At 40.3% G+C, this 22,405-nt stretch overlaps 1 protein-coding gene across 3 annotated transcripts in view; it reads left to right on the top strand.

Moving 5' to 3' along the window:
* Window positions 1-935: 935 nt before the first annotated feature.
* The window catches only part of LMBR1 (limb development membrane protein 1), a 67,865-nt gene continuing 46,395 nt past the window's right edge, over window positions 936-22,405 (top strand). Inside the window, exons 1-4 of one of the 3 annotated variants that reach the window (XM_041486115.1) lie at window positions 936-1,283; window positions 16,075-16,147; window positions 18,283-18,322; window positions 20,135-20,274. In XM_041486115.1, the coding sequence (XP_041342049.1) occupies window positions 1,221-1,283; window positions 16,075-16,147; window positions 18,283-18,322; window positions 20,135-20,274 (316 nt within the window). In that variant the 5' untranslated portion in view covers window positions 936-1,220. The other 2 variants (XM_041486133.1, XM_041486125.1) reach the window with 2 other exon arrangements.

The following is a 22,405-nucleotide window of genomic DNA, read 5'->3' as shown; positions in this document are numbered from 1 at the left end:
TGGTGTTCTGTTCCTACAGCCTCAGTGAACACCTAAAGTCTCCCTCCTTGAGCAGTGGGCTTCAAGAGGAGAGAGCACAGGAACATTTCTGGCCTGTCACATCCATGGTATGACTGTGCCTGCAAATACCTTGTCTGTGTCTTCACAAGAATCAAAAGAACAAGGGTGGAATTGTGGCCATACTGAAGCTGCAGGACCTTCCGCATCCGTTCAGGACTACAAGGAATACACCAGTCAAAGGTTACTTTTTCTGTCTCTAAAATTTCATAAATACTTTACCATCTGCTTTTAACTCAGAAAATGGGCCAGAGACTGGGGTATTAATATAATTGGAATTATAATTTGCATTGACAACATGTAAAATGTATCAACAGTTGTAAATAAGCAGAAAACTATGATCCTTATTTTTGAAACTTCTTTAGTCTAATGATATATACTTGGACTGAAATAAAAGTTTGATTTGCTAAACCACAATCTATAATTTATAGTGTGTCCTAGATTAATAGTCTTCTGTGTATATTTAGACAATTGATCTACTTGCAAACTCAGAAGAAAATAAGATTCCCGTGCATGTAGAGGGAACAGGGAATAATGAGATTACACATTGGAATGGGCTGCTCAGGGGGCTGGGGGAGTCACCATTCCCTGGAGTGTTGAAGGAAAGACATCGTGGTACTTAGTGCCACGGTCTAGTTGATGCGATGGTGTTGGGTCATAGACTGGATTCCATGATCCTGGGGGGCTTTCCTGCCCGCACAATTCCATGATTCTGGCACCCCGCCCTGCCGGTAAAGACAGCCCCGCCCCTGCCCCGCCCCTTAAGCCACGCCCCTTCCACGCCCCTCTCCGCTCTGGCCCCGCCCCTCCCGTCCCTTTAGCCCCGCCACTGAGCGTGACTTCGCCCGCCCTTCACTTCAGTTTAAGCCACGCCCCGCGCTCTGACCCCGCCCTCCCCTTCTCCCGCCCCCGCCGAGGTCGCTGCGCGGTGACGCAGCAGGAGGAGCTGAGGCGGCGCTTCCCGCCCTTCCTCCTCCTCCTCCTCCTCCGCGCCCGCCGGACGGGGACAGAGCAGCGGAGCCGGGGCTCCTCAGCCGCTGCCGGGGTCCGGGGGAGCAGCCGGGCTGCCTCCGGCCATGGTGGCCCGCTCGTCGCCGGCGGGGCAGGAGCAGGCGGGGCGGCGGCGGCCGCCATTGCTCGCGGGGGCCGCGGTACTATGAAGGATGGAAGCGGACGAGGTGACGATCCGGGAGCAGAACTTCCACAGCCAAGTGCGGGAGTACACGGTAGGTGCCGCCGCGGACCCTCCCTGAGCTGTCACTGCTCTGTGCCCCAGCCCCGTCCCCGGGCGGGTTGTCCCGCTCTCTCCCGCTGTCCTTGCCTGCCCCTCGCCCCGGTGTCCGGAGGGACCCGGGGGCCTGTCTCGGGTGGGCGGAGAGGCGAGTGCACCTTCGCTGAGGTGCCGCGGGAGCTGGAGGATCCCAGCGCTGACCCCCTGGAGGGTTTTCCTCCCGTGTGCCTTCAGCGAAAGATGGAGATGCGGTGAATGCACGCAGGGCAGCGGCGCGCTCCGTAGGAGTGCTCTCGGAGCAGGTACCGGTGCAAATACCTCGAGAGCCGTGCTCAGCTTCTATAAGGGATGACTGCGAGGGGACATCATTGATGTGCACAGGTATCTAAAGGTGAGGTGCCAAGAGGATGGATCAGGCTCTTCTCGGTGGTGCCAGCCACCAGGAGATGAGGCAGTGGGCAGAAACTGATGCACAGGAAGCTCCACCTGAGCACGAGGAAGAACTTCTTTACTGTGCAGGTGACCGTGCACTGGAACAGACTGCCCAGAGGAGCTGTGGAGTCTCCTTTCCTGGAGGTATTCAAGAACACCTGGATGCAATCCTGTGCCGTGTGCTTTGGGATGACCCTGTTTGATCAGGGAGGTTGGACCAGATGACACACTGTGGTCCCTTCCAACTGTGACCCATTCTGGGGTTCTGTGAACACCTCAGTCCTCAGGTGCACCTTGTTCCCATCAGGTGTGCATGAGATTTCATGGTATTGCTTGTCATACTGGGATTCTGCTGCCTTGCTGGGCTGTTAGCAGTGCTGTGTGTAACTTTGATGTTTTCCCTGGCTCCTCATGCCCCATGCTTTCCCAGTGGAGCACATGGCGGTGCCTGTGCTGTCCCATCTCCCTCAGCCCTCTGTAGGCACATACAGCACTACACCCTGTGTGCACACAGAGCAGTTACAGTTTCCTCTTTGACAGCCTCGTAATTGTTCTCGGGACTATTCAAATCTGATAGAGGTGTTTTGATGGGGCTCATGTCTCTCCTATTTCAATTCCAGGAAGGAAATACAGGCTGCACAAGGGAGACGTGCAGCACGGTGTCCTGTGAACTTGCTGTCCTGGCTCAGCAGGACAGGGAATCATGGGAAACATGTTTTCTTTGCCATCCCTGTTGTCTGGGGAAAAAACAGATTTCTTGAATTAAAATTTCACAATTTAGCTTTAAGTGTTTTTCAGCCTTGTCGGAGACTCTAAAATATCATGGTTAAATGATTTATGTAGCACTATGGCTGGGTCACTTGATAGCAGACTTGCATGGAATGTGTTAATTACTCTTCTATAGTATACAAATCCATGTTAAGACCTTTCTTGTGAAATAGTCTATTTCTGGGACTTATTTTTCTGAAGAGTGCAAAACAAGCCTGTATAGGAGAACAGCCACTTTTTTGGGATTTTTTTGGAATTCTCTTCTTTGGGCATGGATGTAGTGTATGTTCTGGTAGTCATGACTAGTGGAGGGCACTAAAAGTAAAATACGTCTTTGTAAAGAAGGCTGTAAGTATTATCTTAATCACCTTTGTGGTGTGGAAACATGAATGTATGTTCAAATCTTCTTTCTTTTCCCTCATGTCTGTTTTTCCATTTGTATTCCATTGTGTGCTAATTATCTCCTACTTACTTTCACCAGAGTCTTGTTCTGATAAATTGGATGCTGCATGTTGTGGTTTCATTCAGTAGGAAACAGACTTTTGAGTCTGAAGGAATGGCTGTGTGCAGCCTCTCTGGGTACTGTTACAGATAGTGAAGTCTATTAAATTCTTAAAGAACTAGTTCATCTGTACTGCAAGTACTCCTCCAAAGTCAGAGGGACTTTTTGAGTCCCTCCAGAGCAATTGGTCAATTTCCCTACTGTGAGACCATGTGAGAAATCACACAGGACGTCAGTAACTCATATTTTAGAGGTGCAGTGTTGTTTTGTTTGGACAGTGGACTCAGAATATTCTTGCTTTTGAAACTTCACTTTGATCTTAATATTGATCACAGGCCAGCTTTGTTATTGTTTAATCAGTAGGAATAATAATAACAATGTTGCCTTCTAAATCATACGTTGGTACAGTTGTGATCTTGTCTTTAATTTATGTTGGAGCGCCATAAGGTTTTAGGAGTGCATGGAGTGCTGCCACCCCCACCTGAGTGTGCAGCCTCCTGTGGCTCCCATGTGGCTGCAGGAGAATATTGCAGATGTAAATGCATTTGTGGTTAGCCTGAGCATGCTGGAGCGCACAGAGTATGTTGCTTACAAGTGCAATTATGTTAACATCCTCTCCTTACCAGTCCTGCCCTTGCTGCTCATGAAGTTATATGGTGAATAGAATTTCTTAAAATATGCAAACAGACAATTGTTGTGTGGGCAGTGGTGTATTCATCAGCCCCTCAGCTGGAGCAGGGAACATATTCCACTCTGACACATGCATTAACCTTGTTCCAGCTGCAGGTGGGCTGGGGGCAGCAGAGCACTTAAAAGAAGCACTTGACAGTACAAGATGCAGTGGCTTTAAATTGAAATAGGGTAGCTTTAGATTAGATATTAGGAAGAAATTCTCTAATGTGAGGGCAGTGAGGCCCTAGCACAGGTTGCCCAGAGAAGTTGTGGGTGCCCCATTCCCTGGCAGCGTTCCAGGCCAGTTTGGATGGGGCTTTGAGGTACCTGCTCTAGTGGAAGGTGTCCCTGCCCATGGTTGGGGGCTGGAAATAGATGTTATTTAAGGTCCCTTCTGACCCAAACCATTCCATTCCATGTTGTGGAATATTACAGCAGAGGAGACCTCTCTGTGCCTGTTAGAAGCAAGAGAAATTTATGTTGTCTGTTAGAAGTACCTTTGAAGAGCTAGTTGTGTGGCACAGTCTTTACTGGAAGCTAAAATGATACATTCATGATAGAAGATAAATCAAAGTGAGCTGATGTAGTTGAAAAGAAAATCCTTTTCACTTTTCTCTTACAAATTTTCTTTGAATACATACAGAATTTTTATATTGTGCTCTCTGATGGAATCAGAGTCCTAAGGGCACACTGAGTTTAGCTTCAGTGTAATGCTTTATTTCTGTTTCATGTATTCTCTGAACTGGCAAGCTACAAAGTTTTCCATAAAGTTGTGTAACATAAAAAAAATTCAAGGCTTGTTATGCTTTTGCTGGTGGTGCCTTTCTCTTTTTCTGCAGGTGCCAACTTCTGCTAATTCCACCTTCAAAAACCAAATATTTCTGAGACATGTTTATAGATTGACCGAGGGTAGTAAAAGATTATTTTTTAAAAAATACATCCTTCATCTGCTTTTGAGGTGACTCAGTGGTTTAATGCTTAATATAACTCAGGCCTGTTTGCTCTTGACCTCGTTTGGAGTGTCTGCATGGCACCCGTTTTTCAAGAGGGGGCTTGTTTGCAACAGAATCATCTGCCTTGGATTTTGTTGCTTCATGAGGATCATCTGTGCTACTAGAAGGTGGTTAACTCCCTAGTCAGGCATGGCTCTTCAAACGTGAATCTGCTCTGTAGAGGCTCTGGTGTTTTGAACAGTTCTGTTCTGGTGTTTTGAACAGTTGTTGAAAACACCAAGACTCAGACTTGGTCTGAATCTGAACTTCAAAATTCAAATGCAGTGAGGTAAATGTGGAGAGTGTGAACTGGTGACCCAGTGTAAGACACGTGGCACAGCCAGGAGTTTTCTTGGAGTCAGTGAGATCCTTGATTTGAACAAAGCCAAGGAGTCATCCTCAGTTCTGGCTAAAGGCAGCATCTTTCTGCAGAGCAGCTTTAGTTGATTGCAAAGTACAGAAAAGGGTTTGTGTTCTGTACTTGGTCACTATTTGTATGAAAGAGTTGAAAAGGCCAGACAATATTCTGTTAGTTTGTCCTTCTTGGTCCTTTAGATTAATTTATAATTTGGTGAGATCTTGCACATCCATGGAGGATATTTGAACTTCTAGGGAACTGCTTTTCCCTTGGGTCCTGTTATTATGCCTGTTTATAAAGTGTTCCATGTTCTGCTGGTATTGTTGTGAACTGTTTATTTCAAATGCAAATGGAGCAAGTGCAGTGCTTGAGGTCCCCTGGGTTTACTTTTTAGAATATTGACTTCCTTTTTTTCCAGTTTGAGTCTTCTATTCTGCAGTATTAGCTTATGTTTTTAAAACTACAAGCTAAATTTTTTGTTCTTTTTCCACTTAAAAAATATAGTCTTTTGAGCATGTAAAAATATACACATACACCTGGTGAAGAGGGTTCCTTGGCAAATTAAATACACTGTGCTTGCATTTGTAATGTGGGGAAAACTGTGGAAGAACACAACAGAACTACTAGGTTCTATTATCAGCACCATAGAACTATTAGTTAGGAATAAACATAGTATATTTGGAATTAAGTTTATTATATTAAATATGTAATGAAAAAAATCAGTCCTGGTAGAATAAGTTCAAATGCAGAAGTGCTATTATAACTTTTAAGTGTTCCATGCAAGTTCAGGCAGATACTGAAACTGGTGTAATATGGAGTTTTATGTTAGGTGTGATATGCTTCCATTTGAAGGACTAAATGTTTTCTGGGGTGCAGGCTGCAGATGCTAAATGTTCTGAGAAACTTCGTTGCTTTATTTCTTATGTTAATTCAGTGTGGCTACTGCTGGCATTTGTGCTCTGTAAAATGAGGGAGCTGGTTTGAGCACTTGATTTCTGTTGGTAGTGGGCTCTTGTCTGTGACCAGTTGTGCACCCTTAAAAACCTGAGTTTTCCACAGACTCTTTTTTCTGCCAGCAGTGATGATATTCTGATTAGAAGTGTGGGTGATTTGTAAGAACAAACTTATTACAAATACTGAAATGTTTTTGTTTGAATGCTTATGCAAGTTTATTTTTTATTAAAAAAAATTATGCCTTTCAATTTTTTTTCACCTGTACACTGAAAACTTGAGGACTACTTTATATCTTAAACGGCTTCTTGTATTTCAGAAAATAACTTTGTCTAGATTTCTCAGTATTGCTTTTTTTTCCCCCCCCTTAATATTTTGGGAAAGGTTTGTGACTGAATAAAGAGTAGCAGTGATGTGAGACATAAAGCTAAGATTGGTGCACGTTTAACATAATTAAATATGTAAAATGTTGGCATAATTCTGTCATCTTAAAAGTGTACTTTCACTTGTAAACATGGGTGCTGTACTGAACTTTACGAAGTGATGAATCATCTTCTGGCTGTTGGTCCTGGGGATCAGCACTGTGGATCCATCTGGAATCAATAGGCATCTCAAAATACTTGGCATGGACAAGTGCAGAGAGATACTTATTCCCAAAACAGAAACAGCTTTTGGAGAGGTCCACTATTTCTGTTTACATGAAATAAGTATGAAAGGCTGAAGTGTAAAAATTTGCAAATATTTACAGTCCAAAATCATTCCTTTTGAGTTACTGCTGTGTTTCTTTAGAGGAGCAATTGACCAAAAGGGCAACACACTTCATGGAGGGTACAGGCATATGTTTAAGAAAATTTTGTGTTAATGTATAATTAGACTTGAGAAAATCCAATGAAAAGAAGAAGAACTGACAGCAAACAAAACCAGCTTTTCCTAATGTGACCTAAACCAAGCATATCCATCTTGGGTTTTGTTTGAGTGGCTGGGCACGAGTAGAGGGACTGGGTAAGATGGGAGGGCTGTAATAACAACTCAGTCTTTGCTGTGAGGAGGTTGCTGGGTGTTCCTGAGTTTATTAGCACAAGATCCTCTGGAAGTAGGTATTTTCAGAGAGGTTATTGAGAGATGGGTGACCCGGTGACCAGAGTACCAGAGGAGATGGTGGTAAGATCAGAGAGAGAATCTGAAGCACGTTGCCAGTGACATTATGATGAATTCAGCGCTCAGTTCTGTAGACATGGATGGAATTTTGGGTTGAGGAACGCTAAAGAAAGCATTCCATTCACTATAAGTTTACTGGTTGTATTTGAAGATTATGCAAGTGTTTTTTTTTCTTTTCTTTCTTCTAAAGTGAAGTGCTTTCTCCTTTCCTGTCCTTCAGCCTTTCCTATTTAATTTGGTGTTTATCCTCATTTAGGAGGGCAGTGATAACTTTTGTTGAGAAAGTCTTAACTTCTGTATCACTCTCTACTCCCACACTCTCCCCCTTACCTTGAGAGCCACTGACTCTTTTGTGTGTGCTGTCAAATGACTTGGGGCCCTGCCTTCTTAAGAACAATCTTGCTCAAGAATTTAAATGACTTCTAACACAGGAAGAGGAGAGATTTTGAAAGTCATGACTGGAGTTTGTTTTTATGCATCCAGTGACAAAGAGCCTTGGTTGTTGTGTCACTCTGGAGGCTGAGCATAGAGCCAGGTAGGGGTGACCTGGAACAAGCTGCTGCTCTGACCCCCTGATCAGGTGTGACAGGTGAGATTGCTTCATGCTTTCAGCAGCTTTGACCTGTGCTCTTTGGGACCTAATTGAAAGATGGTTTCAAAACTCATGTTGCAGTTTTATCAGCTGGGTGTTGAATATTCATGTATAATATGTGTTGCTCCCCACACAGAGCTTTCTAGTTTTTGATTAACTGGATATGTTAAAAGTTGTTTCTAACTACCATCAACATAATTTCAAGAGAGAGCCATGGACTTTGTACTGTTCTAATATTTAAACACTTGAATAATTTTTGAAAATTTTGATTAACTGGAAAATACAGAACTATGTTTCAGTCTCTCTATTTCTGGATCATGTGTGCTCCTGCAGCAGGTAGTGTGTATTGATGGCATTGAAGTTGGCAGATGGCTGGGTTAATGTACAGAGGATTGAAGCAGTGTATTGTGTGTTATTTTTTCCCCTTTACCTTCTTGTGTGATATGCAGGATAGGCTTCACAATTGTCATCAAAACATGGTGCTTCAGTTCTGCTGTTGATTTTAAGTGTCTGTTTAGGCCTTGATTATCCATTTTTTTTTCCATTATCTAACTGTAATTTCTGTTTTTAATGTATTTGTAGGAAATATTTGTGCTGATGAGTTTTAGTTGAATTTGACAATAGGAACATATCTCAAATATTTGCTGAGTTTCAGACTGTGGTGACTTGTATCCAGTAGAGAGTCTGCATCATTGGTGAGAATTATGAAAACATACAGCTATTGCAGTTTAGGTATGTTTGTGTTTTGGGAGTGGGGTGCCACTTAAAAATGCTCCAGGACATATGTGTGAGGAGACAAGGAAGAATGTTTCTATGTGTTAGGATCAGAAAGTTTATTAGCTCTAAGGTCTTCTAAGGTCTTCTGCATCCTGCCCTGAAAATTAATATTATCAAAGAAGCTGTCTTAAATAAATTGTTTACCAAGTCTGTATTAATGAGGCTTTTGGGGTTGTTTTTTCAGATATGATTTTTAATGGTATGACTTGGGAGTTTTAATATAACTGATTGTTACAGCCTGACTTTCCAGTGTTGATTAATGCCTCATTCAGGGATGGAATGTTAGAATGATCTAGATTAGTGCTATTTTGTTAATTCTAGAGAGTGCTTTTAAATCTTGCACCTGTGCTGGGAAACATTTTTGACTGAAGGGCTGTAGAAGCTGGTTTTTGTCTTCGGCAGAATTTCTAGTACACAGAAATATGTATATTCATAATTTAATTTATTTATATTTGTAATATATTTATGTATACTTATAAAATATAATATATTTTTGAGTATTTCTTACTTTCTCTTGGATCCTGGGTGTTTATTCTAGATAAGCAAGTCTAGGCACCTGCCTCTGAACCATTTATAATTTCTTCATGACTTAGGAATCAAAAAAAGTGGGTCAACCTCTTGCAAATGTTTTAAGTCAGGGAGGAGTCCTGAGAAGAGACCATGGAGGGGAATCATAGGTATGGAGAGCAGTGTTAATGAGCAAAATTAATCTGTGGTCATAGACAGTCATAGGACATATTTTATATTTTCTCATAAGATTAACTTTAGTGTGTCATGCCAAGTGTATAAGACTGGTTAGTTTAGAGTGAACTTAATCTAACCACAGCAGAGTTAATGTCTCACTTGAGAAAAATGAGATTTCCAGAGCAGATGATAGAATGAATGCCAAGGTCAAACTGAGACCATAGATAAAGGTTTCAGGTTTTTTTAGTGTGCTTTTTGGTTTGTCACTTACTGTTGACACATCCAAAACAGGTGGAATGCCTTGTTTGCTTTTTAGGTGTCAGTGGGATAACTGAGTTATTAGAAATAGACCAAGCAGAGCTGCTTGTCTCCACCTGTATTTTCTTGCTGTTTATTCCTGCCATCTTTTCTATGAGTAAATAAAAGCAGTTGCCAAATGGGACAATAGGAGGAAGCTTTTTAGTTGCCTTGTGGTATTGTAATGCACATTAAAATACTTCAACAGCATTAGAGCAGTAAGAGATGGGTGTATAATGGTGTGTTTGTTGTTCTCTGTTACAGAAATTAAAACCCAGAAGGGCAACACTATTATTTTCTGTAGATAGTAATCACAAGCAAAACACTGATGGTTTCATTTTCAACACTTAAACATGTAAATAGACATATTCTACATAGGGATATTACCCAGAGTGATCTCAGCCTTCTCTTTTCTCTGTGCTGTTTTTTTTTTCTGTTTAGGGAAAGGACACATTCTATAAAGTAACAGCTAGAAGTGGAAGTGTTGTCATGTCTGTAGCCTTGTTTTGTGTATCATTTGCATAGAAATGCTTGTGGATGTAATAGCAGTAACTTTATTTTAATACTGACACAGCCACTTCATTTTAAAGTTATTTCCTTTCTTCCTTTATGTTTTGGAGCTACTTTTTGGAGCTTCTTGATCTTTCATTTCATACGTGGCATAGTAGAAAGTTGTTTGCTGCTTGTCCCTTGCTCCTCCAGATTTTCCCCATTCTACATGCTAGTATGCAATTAAATTGGAGGAAACACTTATTTGCTTTGATGCTTTTCAAGTGGAAATGAACCTGTGTTGAATCTGTGTTTCGTGCTTGGAAGCATGTTAGGTTAAAGAACATTAGTAAGGTGTGGGACATCTCTCTGTGAAGGAGTTCTGTGGTGGTTCCTTGCTGCTAAAAGTTGTTCTGCAAGATGTCTGGCTCTTTCACAGTGGGAGGACATCCCTGACACAGCCCTACAGGGCCTGTGCTTAGACTTAATAAACACATTCATGAATGACCTGGAGGAGGGCATAAGTAATGAAGTGACTAAGTTTGTAATGGTGCTTATTTAGTCAGGTTGAGTGGACTCTAGGCTCCTGCTCATAGGGTCAGCTGTGGTATCAGACTACTTAGGGCTTAAAAACCTCCAGAATGGAGATTTGTAGCCTTGCTGGGTAACTGGTTCCACTGCTTGGCTCTCCTCATAGAGGGGATTTCTTCTTACCTCCAGTCTCATCACCATGGTCAAGAGCTCAGCTCTGTCATTTTAATGACCTCCTCATAGGTACTGGCAAGCTGCTGTCAGGTCCTCCCTTCCTGTAATTACCAACTCCTGTGCTGGTGGCTCAAAACTAGACACAGCAGCTACATGTGACAGGGTGAAGGCTGCTTGGAGAGAGAGAATTACTTCCCATGGTTATTGGCTTTGCTTCAGGTAATACAGCCAGGGATGCTCTTTAAGGTGTGTGCTACCAGGGCACACTGACTGAGAGACAGTGAACAATTAGTGGACAAGGCACATATATGTTTTTTTGTAGTGTAAAATACAGCCCCCTCACAACAGTTGGGAATAATTCCATGCTATATAAATAGAATCCTCTACATAGAAATGCAGCTTTTAATGTGCGCACACACAAATTGCAGTTGTAAAAGATGGCTGAATCTTGTTTGTAAGAGGGGAGAAAAGAGAACCTTACACATTTTGAGCATAGTCTTTCTTAGCAGGAAAATGTAGCTCTTACACTTGCAACAGAAGACGATGCTTTCCCAATGTGAGGCATGAATTTCAGTGCCAGAGTTTTAAAGATAATCCACACGGACGAATTAGTGTCAGCTGATCTTCAGTAATTGTCAGTGGGATGACTAAAATGTGATTTGACCTGGTTCAGTCTGTTACTGCTCATGTAACCTTCAGTGCTGGCCCCTTAGAGGCACATAGTATGCATGTGATTCTCACAGGAGCTGGGAGATGTGTGGTACAGATCCAAAAGTATGGTGTGGATCATACTTGGATGCGTTTGGATAAGAGATCCAAGGGTATGACACTGTGCAAGAGTTGATTACAAGAGGCATAAGAATGTAGTGCGTTGTGTCTCTAGAAGCAGCCTCTCCTGGTGTGTAATCTCTTTCCCAAATAAAGATTAAGGGTTTCAGGGGAAGACAGATTTCTTTTTGCTTGTCATACCAGAAGTTGTGTTTAGTCCTTGGGAAGAAATGCAAATTAATTATGTGCTTGAGGTTTGAAGATTTCTTCATGTGGTGTCTGTTAAAAAGGAGCCCCGGGATGTGGCACAGAGTCCATGTGTCTTGTTTTCAATTACTGAGTGCTGTGGAGGGGACATGCACACAAAGACATAACAAGTTATTAAGAATTGCTTTGGATGACTGTTTGGGTATAACCATGTATAGGTCTTGGGCTCTTTGTAATTTCTTTTATATTTTGATCCACCTGGTTAAACATGGACAGTGTATTTCCCCTGTAAAGTCAGAATGTACCCTAGTTGTGTTTAAAGTAGCTGCCCTGTCTAATTATGGCAACAGATCCAGAACTACTTTGTCCCTTGAACGTGGAATGAATTTAAGGAAATAAACTTTAAGATTGAAAGGTATTATTTCTTGTGGAGTGGAGGATGTCAGAAATCCTTAGTCTTCACAGGTGGGTACATTGTCTGCACAGTGTGTTGACTGTCTCCCCAAGTAAAACCTGGAAAAGGTTCATTCATTTGAGCTCCAGTGAAAAACTTGCAGAGAACTTGGGGATCTGAGGAATACAGCTCATCCTAGATTTGTTGTATTTGCAGCATCCTTTTGTCAGCTGTTATTGTAGAGATGGGTGATGGCTTTAATGACTGCTTTTTGGTTGGAAACAACTTGCAATATAATTTGGATTTAACATTGTATTCCAGTGTTGCCTGTAATACTGACACACACAGTTTCTGTGGGAAAGATGGAATTAACAGAATATAGGCTCTTTTAAGTTTTTGTTTTTACTGAAGGTATCGTTGTAGTTTTGTGTATTGTGTTCTTTTGTGACTATTTTATATATGTGACTACTTAATAGTGCCCTATTTCAGTATGACTACCTGTGCTTTTTAATAAGTGGTTAGAAATGGAATTGATAGATGATTATATGCAGTGTGACATTAAGGTGTGGTTAAAAAAAAAAAAAGAAAAGACATGGTGACGAACTTGAACCCTAAAACCAAGTTTCTACTGAAACCTGAGAGCTACTCTGCTGTAAGCAACTGGGGAGGACAGTGCTGATGGATCCAGTGGCAGGAGGTTAATGCTGAGTTCCAGTGTGGTCCTCAGGTTGATGCCTGAAGCAGCTGGAACAGAGGCTAGACAGAGTTAAGGGGGATGAAGTGGATATTTACTGAAGAGCCTTCAGAGGCCACACCCTGGCAGCACCAGAGCCACAGCCATGGCTCTGCCTGGATGGCTCCAAGGTGGAAGCAGAAGAGGGCTTGGTCACAAGAGCTCACATTTTTATAAATTTTGGTCCATTAGCATATTGGACAAATTGTCCAATTACAGCTTTAGCCCATGAAGTCCCATCCTTCTTGTTTTTCTCTCTTCAGTCCACATTGTTTATACTCTTGGACCTAAGATCCGGATCGGCTGTCCTTGGGTCCAGGCTGGAGAAGGAATTGTTGTGTCTACCTGCTCTGTGAAGAGAGCTTGCTATCCCCTCATATAAAACCCAGACCTACACCTTACCATCCCCTAATATGAAACCCAGACCCACCCACCAAAACAGCACAAAATCAGAAAAAAAAGAAAAAATAAAAAGCTAAAACCCAAGGTATGAAGGTGAGTGTGGAGAAGCATTTTCAGTGCAGCAAGAAGGATTTACTGCTGTTACCTACAGCTGTAAAATCTTACCTGGAGTGCTGCATACAAGCCCAGCCACTCATAGTTGAGAAACATGAACTGAAACTACAGCAAATACAAACAAGGCTGGATGGTTTCTTTTCGTAATATAAAAATATCCTGAAACAAACAGCAGTATGAGGAATAGGAGCCCAGGGCTGCAGTGCTGACAGGACAGTGGAGCCTATTCTTCAGCTATCATAGGCAACACATTCCTTTTCCCCAGCTTAACTGAGTTCTACTCTAAAAATAGTTGGGATGCTGATTTGAGCTGTTTCCTTTAGAAAGCTATTCAGAATGCATGGTTAGAAACAGTTCAGGATCAGAGGTTTCACTGAGTGTAAATTGAGACTGCAGTGATGTTTCTGAGTTTGCTGTTTAACTTGTTTTGGTCAGTAATGAAGGACTTAATCTGAGTTCTTTTTTGAGATCATAAAGCTTTCACTTAATAGAATTTATTTATTTTCTTGCCAACAATTTCAAAATTTTGTGAATTTTCAGTAATAAACACTTTTATAAAACATTTACAAAGTTGTTCTCAAATCTGACAGAAGTAGAGGGGGAATTACACCAGGATGTAGAGTTACCCCTTATTGCTGGGTTGCAAAGTAGCTGTTATCTAAAACCAGAAATCCACCCACCATTTGACAGTTTGTGTTACTGGACAGCTTTCGTCTGCTCTGCCCTCAAAATACCTCAGTTATCTCAGTGGTACCTTGTAAGTACAGATGCACATTTTCATTGTAACCTTGCTATCACAGATAGAATAAAGGTCAGCTCTTCTATTTGAAGGTGTAAACAAGACTGCAGTAATTTTTATTCTTGTTTTAAATAGAATTAAACAAAAAATGAGCTTAACTCTATTTTTCTTTTACACAGGTTACACTGTGTTATTTGCCTCTGACAGATTTATAAAGAATTCACTTACCCTGTATATGTGATACCTGATTTTCAAAAGTGGGTGCCTAAAATTAGATGTCTCTGGCTGTAGCCTTGGTCTAGTTTTCAGAGGAACTGGAAGCTTAGAGAAGGATTCTCTTTCAGCACTGGCAATGCGTTTTCCAATACTGACAGGATGAGCTGTGTCAGTGTACTCTGAAAAACCAAGGCTGTTCTCAGTTTGTTTTGTTCTTCCTGTTTCAAAAATATACAACCTTTTTTTTTTTCTATTAAATCTTAATAACGTTCTTTAGAATTACTTACTTAAAGGACTGAATTCTTTATCAAAACCATTTCTTCTTTGAGGCATCCTTAAGAAAGTTGGAGTAGTAAGCTCTATTCAGAGTAAAGACTGGAATTCAGAGATCTAGTTATGAAACCTCGTTTTTACAGTGCCTGTATTTTGGGTGTTGCTGCTGTGTTTCCTGCACAGAGAATGAGCTGGGTTGCCACTTTCAGACTTACAGCACTGTTGTCCCAGGGAGGGACCTGGAAGTCACCCAAATGTCATACTCAGATACTTGGCTCTGCTTGGTTTTTTAAAATGTGAAATGTGTGACTACACCAGAAAAATAACACTTTCAGTTTATATTTATCAGTATTTATTAGAAAGTCTATCTTTCATGCATAATACATTATTCTCCACTTGATTTGCTGTTTTGGATGCAGTATTGTTATTTAGATGCAGATTTATCAGAGCTATGATCACTACCTTCACTTTCATTTTCCCTTTCTCATAGGGTAGCCTTTCTGCTCTTGATCTTTTTAAGACAGTGAGTCTTAAAAGCAACAAATCTACAAATAATAGCTTAAAGAAATAAGTCAGTTTTGCCCAGTGGAGTAAATTTCCAGAACAGAATGGCATACTTGATTCTTGTTGCATTTCTGACTGACTCATGTGTTTAATAGGCATAGGCATCCAGGATTAAGGAAGCAGTGTTGAGCCACTGATGCCTCATTCAGGAGCAAGTAAAATGTGTGGGGTTTGTTTTTGTGTTTTGGTTTTTTTTTTTTTTTGTTTTTTTTTTACCCCACAAAGGCTTGGAGGGTTAAAACTTTCCTGCTGTTCATTTCCTTTCCTATAATATTTCCAGCATGTTTTTAGGTGTTTTGGTCTTATTGTATTGTAATGGTAGTGCTAAATCTTATAAACAATTTGGTCCAAGGCAGTGTGGGCTGAAGGTGCATCTGGCCTAAATAAACCACCAACCTGTGAGAAGGGAAGTTGTGCCCTTGGCTTCTGACTGTGAAGGAAACATCATGTTTGATGAGCTCATGCTTGGACATCCACTGTAGGCACGAGTCTTTGTGTTGTCACCTGGAATTTGATTCTAGACAGGATGCAAATAGTAAACATGTTTGTTTCTTTCCACATGTGCTGACAGCATAGTCCAAAATAGATCCTCAAGAGCCCATTATATAAAATACAATTTACCCTTAGGGTAGGTTTGAAGGGGATACAAAGCCTGATAACTTACAAATCAAGTGGGGATTCAAACTTCAAAAATCAGCCCATCCCATCCTACTCCACTCACCCCTTCCTCAAACAAAAAAATCACACTGTGAATAAGTGTTTTCTCATAATTTTAGAGTAAAACTTGCTGACCATATAGTTGATACAGTACCTATTGCTCTAATCACGCTGTTTCAATGGGTTTAACTTTTGTTAATAAGATATAAAGCATAACAGTCTTGAAATTTACATAAAATATGCTGATATTGATCTGAATTCAATTTTAAATTGTTTAGACTAGATTTACTGATTATTATAATCCAGGCATTTCTTCATGACCTAATGCAATTTCTTTTGCAGATCTGTTTTCTCCTGTTTGCTGTTCTCTACATCGTTTCCTACTTTATAATCACAAGATACAAAAGGAAAGCAGGTAAGAATAGAATTTTTAATATGTAAAAAAAAAAATGTTTTTCAAATAAATAATTATTCTTTTCCTGTCCATCTCCACAAGGAAAGTGGAAGAAACAGAACTTTTTGTTAGGCTCCTGGTCTATGGCAGCCTGGATTGACCTGGTTGTGTATGGCAGCCTACATGTTAATTGTTTTGAGATGGAAGAAAGGGGTTAATGTCGAAGTAGGTGCTTCTGCCTGCCTTGCCTTGAGATCCTGTTGTTCTCCTTTCACATCAGCTTTTCTAGAATAAGTAACTTCTGCTGTGTTTTAGCAGCAAAATCAGGTTCTGAGCTTTTGCTAGTAAAGTGAAAGGTTGCCAGTGCTACAGAAGGGAAGTAGCATTATTTCTTCAAAAAGTTCTGCTCTGATCAGGTACAATTATTATTTCAGTTGTATTAAGCTCTTTGACTTCACCACTGAAGTTTATAAAATACCTTGAGATAATATTCTAGTTTTTTTCCCTTTGGGAACACTGTCTAGTTTCCATTCTAAAACTAGTCTGTAGGAAGCCCTGTCTTGACTTTTGACAGCTTATCTGGAACCTTGGTGCTTGATAATAGTCAGGCTTTAGAAACATTGTTGTGCATGGTGATCTTGGTGCTTTGAACTTTATTGGAAACTGTTTATTGAGTGACCTGTGTTGTGATAGAGCTGCTGTCATGGATGGATTTGTGTTTTAAAAAGTAAACTTCTTGTGGAATTTAATTCTTTGGAAAAAAGGTACATCTCTGTAAACATACGAAAGAAGACAGACACTGTCTTCTGATCCTGATATGTATTTTGGATATCAAAACGCTGCTGCCATTTGGAGATGGAAAGAACAGGAAGGGGAAGCTGGTTTGGCAAACACTGTTGGATGCAAAGACACTTTTATTACCTTTTGTTGGCAGTTATCTCCTCAGCTGGGAAGAGGAACTGCTCTGCAGCTGCCCTGACTTTATGAAAGCTTTGTGTGTGCTTAGGCACACTTTGTAGCCTGCTATGATCTCCCTGATGAGAAACACTTGAAGTGTTAACACAACTGCAACTCTTTCAGGACAAATTGTTCACTGCTTTTGCAAGAAGCTTTTTAGCCAAAATGATTCATAAGAGACCTTTACTTAGTGTTTCAAAACACCATGAGGTATCCATCAAAAAACCAACAACTCCAGGTTCTTTCACAGAAGAATTTCAAAATAGCATGAGGTTATTGGCTGTGTGTTTATTTCAACTGTGTGCATGACTCTTAAGAACTTAAATTTATTTTAAAATTTAAGAATAAATAAAGTCAGGTGTTCTCCTATGGAAAATAGGAAGACTTTTAGAATGCTGAGTGTAAAATTATTTCAAATTCAGAAATTTTATTTCAAAATGCCTGCATTATTTCAAATTTAGACATGCTTACATTTGTGTACTGATGGGCATAGTAAAGAATAAGTGAAGGATGTGTTAGTGATTCATCTGAGTTAAAAGTTGATATTGTTTGAAAAAGATTGTTTTAGTGAAGTATTAAATGAGTAAGTGAATAAAAATGGTCTAAAGTGTGAAGTATCAGAAGGAAGTAATGGCATCTTAAATGCAAAACAAATAACAAGAATATAACCACCTCTCCTTCCTCCCCTCCCCCAAATCCCCAGGAGCTGGGAAGAGGGGTAAGTAAAGGGAAGCAACTGAGTAGTCATCAATATGGTTCTGGGTGTGCTTTCTTGTTTTTAAAAGACTGCAAATGATTTCTAACAGCAGTTGGAATGGACTGTTAGGCTTTCCTGTAGCTTGTCTCCTCTCTGTGGATGAGGAGATGCCCAAAGGGGCAGCTTCTAGCAGTAGCTGTGGCTGTAGTAGTCTGAAAGCATGTTTGCCTCTGGAAGAGGTCTTCAAGAGGTTTTGATCTGCATATTTAAGTACAGTGAAATAACTTTGTTGTTACATTGATTAAAAAGAGTTTGACTAGTGAAAAAACGGGGTGAGAGTATTCATTTTTGGAAGGAACCTTCTTAAAATATTGATGCTCATGAATAGTATTAGTACATCTGAATTTTAATTGTAAATTAAAATGATTCCTATCTATGTACATTTCAGCCTGAAGAAAAACAAATGAGTGTTGAATATAACCTGATGTAATTTAATTTTCAGATGAGCAAGAGGATGAAGATGCCATCGTTAACAGAATATCGTATGTATAGCTCTTCTTGGCAGAACTTCTTCTCCTGAATGTATTGTTATGATAGGAATCTTCTGTGCTTCCAAATAAATAACAATCCCTTTGAAATATTTAGATGTATTTTAAATAGACTGGTAGAGGTTCAGGGAAAAAGATTTGGTGTAGTGGCACCTTGAGTTATGAAAAGTGTTGTGGAAGTTTGGTCTAGGCTTTTTTCACCTGTAGTTCTGCTGGTAAGTATGATGTTGGCCAGAACATTGCAAGAGGTGGAATTGAGTGCAAGACCTGCATTTAGGTCTCCAAATGTTGGTGTTTGGATGGGGAGGTGTTTTAAGTGGCCACAGCAGTCGATGGAAGGGAGGCAGTGGATCCTGTGAAGCAAGTTAGCTCTCTCTGAAGAAGGTATCTTTGATCAGTGTACAAAAGCTGCAGGAAGGTGACAAGTGGAAGACAAGCACTTGCCAGACATACTGGACTGCCAGCAGCTCTCTCCTTATCCTCTTGCTGTGTGAAGTTAGATATGAGTATCTCCTATTTGAGTATGCCTCAGGATGTGCAGAGCTGCCGTGGCTGTTGCTGCCCTCTCAATTACATCATTGGCTGAGCCATGCATTGGCTCCTTCTCTGTTCCAGTGCTCTTGGCTTCCCTGGTGCTGCTGGCATCCCCTTGGAAGGAGAGCTTGGAGAAAAGTGTTGTTGTAAATAGAAAATGTTCTTTTTTCCTTTCAGCCTAAGCTTCTTTAAATGTGCATGCTATTTTCCTAAAAGCAATAACTCTCAAACAGATGTAAATAGATTTTTCTTCACATGGCATAATTGTCAGGATTTGAGGTGTGGAGGGATGAGAAAACAAGGGCAAAGGGCTGTAGCACTTTGCTGTAGTTTGTTAGGTTTCCCACTTCTGGCTTAGAGTACTTAAACATCCTTAAATGGAAGAAAAAAATCTCAGAAGCCAACAACAACAACATAACAATATTTTTAATGTTAAAGTTACTTACTCATACTTTCTTTTCAAAGTATTGTATGAATGAAAAATGGATTTGTAGACTATTAAGGAAAAGCTTACAGATGCTGCTGTTGTAGGGATGTTCTGTTTATTTTGTCATGCAGTTTTGCATTGAGAATTATTTCTAGTTTTGTTATAGCATTAGATGAGTTCTATAAGAAAGTTTTGTTGATCTTACTTTTTTTAAGGACACAGTTCTTTTTAATGCCACAAGATGGCATTTGGTGTAAGTTGTATTTGGGATCTAAAAAGAATAAGCTTAAATATTTGAAACATTTGTGACAATTTCTGTATATTGACTTTACATCTATGAGATGAGAACTTGAATAACTCCTTTTTGGAAAAAAACTTTTTATTTTAGTTTGGTGTTCAAATATTTATGTATGATTGTAGTGACTCTTTAGTTGTTAGAATGTTGCTCTGCTTTTAAAAATTGTGCTAAGAATGTAGAAACTGAATATTTTTTTATTGTGTATGTGTCTGTGTGGGAAATTAAAACTGACAGAGGAAACTTGTGAAAAGATATTTAATGAACTCCAGTAGTTTAACCTTTGTATTAGATGGAATTGAATGCATGCACGTGCCAAATGAGTAATCACGGTAGTTGGTAAAAAGAAATTATTTGTATTGGGTTCTGTAAGCTATTTTAAATTTGCTTTTTAAAAGTCAAATGTTTTGGAAATCCCAGTTTCTCCTGCCCATTTATAATATAAGAATGTATTGCCTTTAGACACTGATTACCAGGTAGTTTAATTACTTTTTTCTCTGCTGTTCAGAGCATGTTGGTGGTAACAGTGGTACATTTCTTTAAATTTCAGGCTGTTCTTGAGCACCTTCACTCTAGCAGTTTCAGCTGGTGCAGTCCTGCTTCTACCTTTCTCAATAATCAGCAATGAGATCCTGCTTTCTTTTCCACAAAACTACTATATTCAGTGGTTAAATGGCTCACTAATTCATGGTTAGTACTCAGCATAATTTAATTAAAATCAATGTCTTCGTTATATGTGCACAGATATGTCCTTATTTTCAAACTGATAACTCATTTTCATTTAATATGCTAATTGTTAATGTGCTGTTGGCTAGTTGGTTTTGCTGCTGTGTGAAATATCACAAAAGTCTGTCTTAACTGTTCTGTTCTTTTTTTAAAGAATTATGCAGGCTTGACGGAATTAAACCGAATTCACTGCTTTGAATATTAATGTAAATAAGAGCTACTAGAAGCTAACTTGAAACATGCTGTTCACACTTCTTCATGTTAATGCAAGATTCATATGCCTTTCTCTTTATGGTGATTCCTATAAATTTATTCTCAAAATAAAAACATGTTTTATGAAACTTGCTAGCTGTGGGCAGCTCAGACGAGATAGTTAACATCAGCTGTTGGTGATTTATGTGCAAACAAGGAAAATTGTGGAATATAAGTATCGTGATAAAGATGTGCAATAAAATAACTGATGAAAACAGAACATTCTTTTCTAGGTTTGTCTCCAGAAAGTATGTTCACTGTATGAAAATATTTAATCTGGTACAAGTAATTTACAGGTTAACTGTGGTGTTCTCTTCAGTCTTGTGAAGAGAGAGCAATTTGGCTTTGGCTTTGGAGGCTTTTGCTCTGAGAAGTGCATGCTTTTTGCTAAATGTCTAATAATATTCACACATAGCAAATTCATGAATTTCTGGATCCCTGACTTGAAAGGATTTTTTCTTTTTTAGTTTGGGTTTTTGTTTTGTTCGTTTTGTTTTGTGAAGTGAGAGGTGCGAAGTGATGTTTGTAGGACATAATGGAACAATTCTTCACAGCAGGGATGGTTGAACAGTGAAAAAGGCTGTCCAAAGACACTGGGAGATCTTGAAAGTTTTCCAAAACTCAGGTGGCCAAAGCCCTGATGGCACCTGCAGTTTGGCTCTTTAAGGGAAGGTCAGACCAGGTGACTTTACAGGCTCTTTCTAGTTGAGTTATTTTATGATGTGTTTTGTGACATCGTGGAGAATTGCTAATTTGGTATGTCTCCTACATGGGAGAAAAAACCCAAGCTAAATAAATGTTTTTACATGGATTTAGCTGCGCAGACATTTATATTCTTTATTCCCAAACATGAGAAAAAAATTATTGGAAGATAATCCTTTCTTCTGTGTCTGAATCATCTTTGGAAAAAGAGCAGTAAAATCCACCAGAGACTGAAAATTATATGATAACCATTTCAGAAATTTTTACTGTCACTTGTTGCTCCAGAAAATTTGGTATAGTAAGAAATCTGGAATCGTTGCTGTTAAATAGGAAAGCCTTTGAATTTGCCAGCGACCATCTTTTAGTGTGACGATGTTTGAAAATACCGCTTTATGGATACACAGTATAATTTCTATTTGGCAAGTCCAGCAGCAGAGGCTGACAAGGAGGGAAACTGAGCATTTTGGCGTTTCCAGGTGTGTGCATTGCGGAGGGGAGGGTGCGATCGCGGGGAATGAATTTGGGGCGAGTTGGGGCGGGTTCGGGTCGGAGCTGGCCCGGGGCCGCTCCCTGGGGCTCGGGCTCCCCCGCGTGGCCGTGGCCGGGATCGGCGCGCCCGGCGGGGAAAGCCGCGGCTCGGAGCTCCGCGCAGCCTTCGCCTGTGGTTTGTGCGCTGCTTTCAAAATGCTGGCACATCGGAGCGCGTGCGTTGCTTTAAAACACTTCAGTTTTTCGAGATTTGTGGTTTACAGCTATCATCTGATGTACTTGAAGCTGACACTGAGGGGTTTTATGCTGTAGGTTGTTGCATTACGTCCGGCAAATAAAAAAGAAGAAAATATATGTCTGAAACTTTGGAAGCTAGGCAGAAAGGCCACACCTGGATCCAGTGTAAACACACTTAGCTAATTAATGTGCTGAACTAACTAGTTCTAACTAACTGCCCAGAACTAGTTCTGACAGCAGTGTTCCCTTGTGCTGCTTTTGGGTACAACCACCAGGTGGGGGTAAAACGTAATGAAACTGCCATGAATAAGAAAAATGGGAAATTGCTTAGGGTCTAATCTGTTTGCCGAAGACTAAGAAATTTTTAATTTCTGTGTTTTATTATTTTATGGGGGATAGTCTTAGGTCACTACAA

Source organism: Pyrgilauda ruficollis, unplaced genomic scaffold, assembly GCF_017590135.1.
Source record: "Pyrgilauda ruficollis isolate IOZ18807 unplaced genomic scaffold, ASM1759013v1 scaffold12, whole genome shotgun sequence".
NCBI lineage: Eukaryota > Metazoa > Chordata > Aves > Passeriformes > Passeridae > Pyrgilauda > Pyrgilauda ruficollis.
This window is presented reverse-complemented; position numbering and strand designations above follow the sequence as displayed.